The sequence below is a fragment of the Benincasa hispida genome, chromosome 3 (genome assembly GCF_027475165.1).
Source record: "Benincasa hispida cultivar pf3 chromosome 3, pf3_genome.v1.1, whole genome shotgun sequence".
Taxonomy (NCBI): domain Eukaryota; kingdom Viridiplantae; phylum Streptophyta; class Magnoliopsida; order Cucurbitales; family Cucurbitaceae; genus Benincasa; species Benincasa hispida.
The window spans coordinates 67,550,040-67,559,142 of NC_143480.1; the positions used below are offsets into that span (position 1 = coordinate 67,550,040).

General features: G+C 31.6%; 1 protein-coding gene and 1 non-coding gene across 2 annotated transcripts; both read right to left on the bottom strand.

Annotated features, from left to right (window-relative positions):
* Nucleotides 1–2,474: 2,474 nt before the first annotated feature.
* Nucleotides 2,475–2,684, bottom strand: LOC150037489 (small nucleolar RNA U3). The gene has a single exon (XR_016528864.1). It is a non-coding gene; the product is annotated as a small nucleolar RNA U3 (small nucleolar RNA).
* Nucleotides 2,685–5,208: 2,524 nt separating this feature from the next.
* On the bottom strand, nucleotides 5,209–8,463 carry LOC120073932 (magnesium-protoporphyrin IX monomethyl ester [oxidative] cyclase, chloroplastic). Its single transcript, XM_039026852.2, has 5 exons — nucleotides 7,900–8,463; nucleotides 7,295–7,359; nucleotides 6,236–6,563; nucleotides 5,830–5,928; nucleotides 5,209–5,599 (listed from the first exon to the last, which is right to left on the bottom strand). Exons 1-5 carry the CDS (start codon nucleotides 8,377–8,379, stop codon nucleotides 5,336–5,338), a joined length of 1,236 nt encoding a protein of 411 aa, XP_038882780.1. The 5' UTR covers nucleotides 8,380–8,463; the 3' UTR covers nucleotides 5,209–5,335.
* Nucleotides 8,464–9,103: the final 640 nt, after the last annotated feature.

Below are 9,103 nucleotides of genomic sequence, written 5' to 3' on the forward strand. Positions count from 1 at the left end.
TTTGATAAAAATTCATAAATAGTTTTTATGGTTTAATAAAATCGTCATAATAGTCACTAGAGATTAAATTTTAAATATAATATAAATTATAAGGACTAAATTCTAATTTTTTTTCGTCATATCGAGCATAGCTCAATTGGCATATGAGTGTATTTAAGTCTCCCACCCAGTTAAACTCGAGAAAAAAAAAAAAAAACTTCCATTTCAATAAATTATATAGACCAAATTTGCAATTTAACTCTAATACTTTTAGTACAATTATTAACTAATATATAACTTATGAAATATTTGAGTTTGGTGGTCGAAGATACTCTAATTATTAGTTTAAAATTAGTACCCAGCAAAAAGGTTATTTAAGCATCTTTGTACTAATTCTAAACCTGGATTATGGATCAAATCCTAATTTATATGTTTACGAATAATTATACCCTAACAAGGGTTTGTATGGTTGGTAAATCAAATTCTATATTATGTTTTCAGATTCATTAAATTCAATAAATATATATTTAAAATAATCTGAATTCTATTTCAGAAAATTATTTACAGATTCTGTAACTCAAATAGTGAAAATTCCAAAAATAACATTTTTATTTTTCTAATATAGCTAGATTTTGAATTTTAAATTTTAAAATGCATAATTATATTAATTAATAATGTTATTATAGATTAAACATATAGAATTTATAAGTGTAGTATCAAAATTAAAATACGTATTGTGTGAGGAAATTTTTTACCGATAAAAAAAATGTCAAACTAGTTCTAGAAATAGCAAAAGAAAAAACACTAATTGATACAAATAAACTCTATCAGTATTGATCAGAGATATATTTCTATTAGTTATAGACCCTCGTAGATTTCTACTAGTCTTCTTGTGTAAATAGTTTCCCTTATTTTTCTTTTTTTGGAAAACTTCTATTGTGTAATGTATTATAAATTATATAATATTACAAATTAACAATAACATAATTTTTTTAAACATAAAACGTTTTCATAAATTAATTTATAGTCAATCTAAAATTTAGTCCATGGCACAATTAGTTTTATGGTTTATAAAATATAGTATCAAATACATTTAAAACAACGATTTAAATTAAAATTCAATTTCTGAATCTACTTCTAGACACATATCTAAAAACATAAAATACAACTTTATTTTCATTGAATTCTTTATTTTCAAATTTTTGTTTTTAGATTGTCTATCAAGCTATATAGACCCTAAATGTTTTATTTTATTGAATGAAGATTTGAAAGAAATTAAGAAGTGAAATACGGTCATGTTTAGCACCCATGGTGAAAATTTGGTCCAATCATAATGGAAATCAATCATAATTCAATAAATCACAGAAAAAACGAGATTTCCTTGATAGGATTTACTACAAACAAGCTGCAATTGTGATTAGAAACTCATTGGTGCTATTTTCTTTCATATGGAATCATAATGAAATATTCAAATATAGATGATTATGGAAAACTCGTGAAGGATTTACTTGCACTTGATCTAACATAATTATGGACAACTCGTGAAAGATTAAATTGCATTTCGTGATTATATCCACGATACAACTTTTCCCTTATAATGCATAAGAGTCTAACTCTAAATCTATAATGGAGTGATCTATTGTTAATGAATGAAAAAAATAATTTACATACCATCCAAAAACCAACAATCAATTTGAGATATCAATAAAAGTATGAAACGTGTCAATCATAGATAATCTAGGGTGTTTCAAGTGCGAAAAACCTAAGCAATGGTGTCATGGCTACTCTAGGGTTGAGCTTTGGTGTAATTCTACATACCAACCCTCATTGAAAACTACTGCCTTCTACATTATGGGTACTAGAAACACCATAAACGCATCACTTGACCAACATGGAATGTGATAACCACAACAAGCTTCTTCACATCATAGTGATAAAGGAACAGACAAGTGCAAAGATGAAATAACTCACAACTAATTAACAAAATCTACATAACCATAAAACAAACTCTGATATAAGTACAACCAAATTTAGATAAATGAAGTAACTGACTACATAACTCACAACACCAGACAAATGCAAAGACGACGGAAGAATGGAAAAGAAGAAAAAACATTTCAACAAACACCTTACGAGCATAAACCAAATATCAACCATCTAAGTAAACACCCCCCATCCTTCTTCTCTTCACACAACACCATATAGCAGTAGCAGAAAATCGAGCCCCCATTCAAGGAACACATAAAATTAGAACAGAAACACCTTATGAATTAGCCTCTGATATTGGAGACATTTCATCAAACACCTTACAAGCATAAACCAAATGTCCACCATCCAAGTAAAACTCCCCCATCCTTCTAATCTTTTCACACCAAACCACATAACAGTAGCATAAATTCAATCCCCCATCCAAGCAACACAGAAAACGGAAGCACCCAAATTTGTTATAGAAATAAAAAAGAAAAAAACTTATATGAGGAGCAAAAAAGTTATGAAGTCTGTCAGACATCCTTGCAACCATCCCAGCAGGTTGGAGCCTGCTGAGAACGATCCTCTACAGCCACCGGACCGAGGCCCATGGGTTATTAATCACGCTCTAGTCACAAGGTAGCAATTCATCCCACCAGACTTTGGTTCTTGTCTCCTTAGAACTCAAGGACACAGTTGTACAACCTATAGAACAGATCCTGTTCAAGTAAGGTCGTGCTCCATCAACTTCCTCTTTCTATTTAAATACCGTAGTTTTCTACCCCAAGTTTTCAATGTGGGACTTGGCTGTCAACATGCCACAGGTGTTTAAGTGCGTGGATTGAATTAAGTTAAAAAGAGAGTTCTTTTTATGAAATCTAATTTAATTATTGCCATTGTAAATTTATTTTCAACTCAAATAAAAAATGATAAAGCTTATACTCTAAAAAAAAAATAGATAAAACTTAGGTTAAAATACTATTTATGAATTGATTTAGAGTGTGTTTGGAATGCTCTCTCAAGTGATTAATTTAAAAAAAGATTATTTCGAAAAAAAAAAGTTTAAGTGTTTGGCAATCATTCAAAATAGATTTTGAAAAAACGATTATATCATTACCATTTTGGTATACAATGTGATACTAAAAAATATAACACTATAAGTGCATTCAATGATGTATGGATCCTTGCAAGACCTACAATTATGACTCCTCTTACCGCACGGACTACAGAGGACTGTAGCTTTGTCTTCTAAACAAGACATGATTCTTTTTTTCTTAGGCCTCCCAACTGGATGATTCACATTAGGAGGAAAAACTGGATCATTGCCAACTGCATGAATTGCAGTGAGTTATTGAACATTGCCAATAGGCCGCGTTTCCTTTCTATAAAACAAACGTGGATTGGAAACACGATAGAAATCATGTGCGGATGACTGCAGTTGAAGGTTCCTACGAGACAATGCAATGCATGCATGAGAGCACGGGATCATGTCTAGGTCCCAACGCCGACATGAGCAAGTACAATTCAGAATGTTAACAACAAATTAGTTTGAGCGATCATGCACTTCAACTTCATACTGGTTAATGGGATATAACTGCAAAAAAAAAAAAAAAAAAAAAAAAAAAAAAAAAAAAAAGTCGATAAACTTACAATGTTTACTATTAACAATAGGCTCAATTGAATACAAATATTGTGTAAATAAAAGAACACTTACATCCATTGACCAACTGTCACTTAAGGCTGATCAAATAATGTTCTCTGCATACGATGACAATTCAGAATGCTGGAAACTCCAATGACTACGATGTTTGTAAAACCATTTTTGAACCAAACTGCGGATAGATTCAAGGAGGCTAATAACGAGTAATTTGCGTGCTTCCTTTAAAGTTGAATTCATGCATTCAGATATATTGGTTGTCATCAAGGAATATCTTTTCCTCCAACAAAATGTCCTAGCCCATTTGGATTTGCCAACATCCTCAAATTCAAGCCCAATGGACGGAGCAACCTCATCCAACTACCTATTGGAATTGAAAATTTATTTTCAACTCAAATAAAAAAATGATAAAACTTAATACTCTAAAAAAAATGATAAAATTTATACTCAAAAAAAAAAATAAAACTTAGGTTAAAATACTATTTATAAATTGATTTAGAGGGTGTTTGGAATGCTTTCTCAAGTGATTAATTTTTTTTTTTAAAAAAAAAGACTATTTCGAAAAAAAAAAGTTTAAGTGTTTGGCAACCATTCAAAATGGATTTTGAAAAAAAATGAGTTTTACAAAATAAGTTGGTTTAGGATAGACAATCGAAACCAACTTTTAGGAAAATAAAGTTTGAGTATTTAATGATTAATCTCTCTCTAATTTGTATGAAAAACTCCAACCACACCTCCAATGACCACCTCTGCCCACCATCTCCAGTGACCGCCTCCAGCCACCATCTCCAACCACCACCGTTGCCAAAACATTTCTATTACATAACAAACAAAACAAACTTATATATAAAAATATTTTTTTAGAAAAAGTCGGCAAATATAGGTGTGCATTTATTTTAAGGAGTTTTTATCCATTTAAATGAAAATGAAGTCTTGAAAAATATATTTTTTTTAATCACTCGAAACGGCAGTTAAATTCAAGAAAATTTTAAAAGAACTTATTAATCAACCCAACTCAACGGAAAAAATATACTTAAATTCTAACTATAAATTTATCGATCCTTAAAAAAAATGCTTACATCGTCACTCTAAAATTAGCTCCAGAGATGGATAAAGATTGGAATTGTTTATATATGCAAAATTTAGGACTACAATCAAGGTTTTCAATTACAAGGGAAAAGAAAAGGTTGACAACTTAATTTTAAGGAAATACAATCAATACAAATATCAATAAAATATCAATATTGATAGGTTTTCAAATAAGTTTAAATTCACTATTGCTAATATTACGTTTATATTAGGATAATTGTTTTAAATGGTAAAACTACTAAAAATATTTTCAATTATAGAAAAATTTGATAGATTGATAGATCATGATAAACTTTATAAGTCTATCGCGATTTATCACTAATAGATAGTAACATTTTGTTATATTTATAAATAAGTTTGCTCATTTTTCTTTATTTAAAAAGAGTCTTTTATATTAGAAATATTTTGTTATATTTAGTCGATTTCTCAATAGAATAATAGAATTGAAAGCCTGATTACATAGGACATTTAGAAGTTGAAAGATCAAAATAAGCTGCAGCAGAAAAGGAGGCTCATTAACTAAGACCAATTCATTACTCAATGTTTGTGATGAGATTTTTTTACAAACATTACATAACAGATTACACTCATTCAAACTTGACATACTAAAAAGATGAGTGGAGATAAGCTAAGTACAAAAATTTAGTACACAAGTTGAGGCTCAAATTCTGCAAAATCAACAGATCCAGATTCAATTGGAGGCATCAAATATGCAGCCAAAACCTCAGATACTAATGCTGCAGCAAGTGGGATCCTCTTCAAGTTCTTCACCAATGGAAGTTCATTGCTTTCTCCTACAGCAATCAGCTTCTCGTTGATCTCCACCATCCTGTCCAGTTTCCTCTTGAATTCGGGATTCTCGACATCTGGTACAGCCGGGAAAATTCTTGCCGTTGTTCGGTTAGTCTGCATTAATAGAAGTAAAATGAATTGGTTGAACGTTTAGTCATGAAACAGTTCAGTTTTTTTGTTCTTCTAACTAGGCAGATAGATATTGTTGATCGCTAGAACATGGTTTAAAATAGACCTAAATTTGAAGGAACAGTTTCTTTGAATTTTCTGTTTGAAACAATCGCAAATTATCCCTTAGAAGATGCACATGGCTAATGAATGAAATGTGTAGATAACAAACTTACCTCAATGATTACATGCATGTCAAATTCTTTAGTGTTAAGTCCAATTCCTTCATAGAATGCTGTTCTTTGGCAATCATTGAGATACATTGTCACATACACCTGCAAAATATTTCATCAAGACAAAAAAGGCAAACATTTAAGTCAAGTTCAGTACACCAGATCCATATTTGATAACAATTTTGTTTTTCGTTTCGTGTTTTATTAAAATAGGTTTTTTCTGAAAAAACTTTGACTATGAAGACAAAAACATTTTCAAAGTTAGACTAAAAACAAAGAAAAATGTTAGTAAATAAGCATGGTATTCAAAAACAGATTACCAAAAACAGAAACATTCTTCTTTCCGTTGTTTGTTGTTAAATGTAGAACTCTACTCGAATTTCAGTAAGAACGAGTATCCGTGAATTACCGATAAGCAGAAGAATCGAGACCACAACTTAGCCTTCCAGTCATTGAGGAACTGAGGCTGTGCCTTGAGCAATGCAGAGAAGAAATCACCGTGCCTGTTCTCATCCTGGCACCAGTTCTCAAAGTACTTGAAAATGGGATAGCATTGGAACTCAGGGTTGGCTTTGAGATGTCTGTAAATGGTTATGTATCTCCAGTAACCAATTTTCTCAGACAAGTATGTTGCATAGAAGATGAACTTGGGCTTGAAAAATGTGTATTTTCTAGCCTTTGTCAAGAATCCCAAGTCCAATGCCAAGTTGAAATCGGATAGACCCTTGTTCAAAAACCTGCAATGAATGGTACGTTAGTATCAAAAGATATAAGACGGTAACAAATTTAAAGACATTTTTGTTACTTATTCTTAATCTATGATTAAACTTTCAAATCATTTGGATTTGTACATTCACTTCATATAATATTTTGAATTTATTTCAGTTCGTAAACTTGGACGTTTGTTACATTTTGGTACATCATCAAATACTTTGTTCCTGAGAAATGCTGGTACATGTACTCTACTAACTAAAGCTACGCTAAATAACCATTTGGTTATTTTGTTTATGAAAATTAAGCTAATAAATAAACACTACCTCTCCATATTGGTTTCTTTGTTATGATATTTACTTTTTAGGACTGCTTTCAAACTTCAAACCAAGTTTTGTAACCTCAAAAGACGTAGTTTTAAAAAACTTGTTTTTATTTTAGGAATTTGGTTATGAATTCAAATGTTTTCTTCTTATAAAAAAATTAAAAATAATAAAAAATAATCCTTAAAGATGAAAATCATGATAAAGAATGGTGGAAACAAGCACAATTATCAAAAACTAGCTGGACGTAAATATTTGGGTTTCAAATGCATTCAAATCTTTACGCTAGATACTTGAAATATTAGTATTAACAGGCTAAAATAAATATTTATGCAAAGTTGAAAATAAATATGAAAGTTCAAGTATCATATTAAATTTAATAACAATAAAGGAAGCTTATGTGATGCTTTTGAGGTTATAAAATCAGTACATACCCAGCATGCCTGGCTTCATCCCTGGACATCAGAGAGAAAATCTCAGCCACCACTGGATTTGTTTTCTGAAACACATCAAAACAATTGGCAAAGTGAGATAGAAAAATACCATCCATATTGCTGAAATTACATATAAGGGATAAAATGCGATTTCAAAGTGACAAATCAGATCATGATTTGGAACCTCAGAAGCAATTCTGCAGTATAATAGAACAATAGAACAGAGGACAATACCATCAATTCTCTTGAATGAAAACTAAATTTGGTTACTACAGAACAATGTTGGTGTAACTTGAAGTCAGACTTCATTTCTGTCTCTAGATTTATGGTTTCTTACTTCCTAAAATTATCCTTACAAAATCCACAAACTATATTTAGTCATCACTTCTTAAACAATTGTGTAATCAATAGTTCTCTAATCTCTGCATTTGTTCTCAAAACTCTTTTCAAAGACATTTTGGTGAGATTTCAAGTATAAAGTACTATGGAAAAAAAAACAATTCAGAATCACAGACCATCCTGTCAAAACAAACAATACAGCTATAAACAGGATTTCCAAACAATTCTCCACAGAAACAATTCATTCTGAAATTCATAAGCAATACCTTAAGCCTCCTTCCCAGCTCCTTGTAGAGAAGAAACCCAGAGAACTCAGCAGTACAAGACCTCTCCAGAAACTCAACAAAAATCTGTCTGAGAGCTCCTTCCATTTTGTCAGCAGCTTCCTTAAACTCCTTATTCCTCACAAAATGCGTCTGATTATAATCAGTCTTGAACTCCTGGAGCAAAGCCTCAAACTCAGCTTGGTTCAAATTCTTGTTGATTTCGGTGTTGAAAAGCGTCTCCATCTCATCAAAATCAGTCGTGTAGAACCTCGGAGTCAGAAGCGTCTCCTTAATCGCAGCCTTGCTAGCGTTCTTCGAAGACTTAGGAGGTGATTGAGAGGAAGTCGCAGACATTTTAATGGCGGTGAATTTGGAGTAAGAGAATGGAATTGCTCTCGTTCTAGGGCTTCCGAATTCAGGAGTTCTGCTGCAGAACTTCGACATAGGCTTCACGAGAGCCATCTCGGCGGCGGCGGCCATGGATGGAGGGAGCTTCTTTGGAGGTGCTGCAATGGCGGATGGGATAAACACAGAGGAAGTTCAGTAGAGAGTGAAATATAAGCTCTGATATATAAATATGAGGATGGTGATGTAATATAATCCATCCAATGAAATTGAAGATTTTGTTGAATGATATTGACACGTGGCTTGTAATTATTGGTCTGTCTGATTACTTGTTGGGGCTGATAATGGGTAAGCACATAAATATGCGGTTCCTATTTTTCCTTTTTCTTTTAATTTCTCTTAAAAGGCGTGTGGTTGCGATTTCACAGACGTGGGATTCTTTCTGGTGGTATATTTACATGGGCCTAAGATTTGGGCCGGGTTATTGGGTCCATTTCTATTATTTGATGGGCTAACCAGAAAAAGAGTGGATTTTAACTTTTTTTTTCATTTTTAAAAATAGCAAATCATAAATTTCATTCTTAAAAATGACAAAACAAATTAAAAATAAAAATAAACGAATTTATAAAAGTCTAAACTAACCCAACTATACAAATGGGATTGCAATTAATTTATTAAGAAATATTCGTAATTACATTGTAATTAAAACAAATATTTAGAGACTATTGATTGGCCAAATACTAAACACTGCACCGACCTCTTCTCTAACCAAGTTGCCGCCGTTTTCCTCTCCAAAATGGGCTCCTCCGCCAACAATGGTGCAACAAATTGGTTAATGTCAACACCTTCCATATGCTTG

Excerpts from the sequence above, each read along its gene's own strand:
- LOC120073932 (XM_039026852.2), bottom strand. The coding sequence starts at position 8,379 with ATGGCCGCCGCCGCCGAGATGGCTCTCGTGAAGCCTATGTCGAAGTTC. Across the intron at positions 7,360-7,899 it reads AGCTGGGAAGGAGGCTTAAG|AAAACAAATCCAGTGGTGGC; the intron begins GTATTGCTTATG and ends GATGTGTTTCAG. Across the intron at positions 6,564-7,294 it reads GATGAAGCCAGGCATGCTGG|GTTTTTGAACAAGGGTCTAT; the intron begins GTATGTACTGAT and ends CATTCATTGCAG.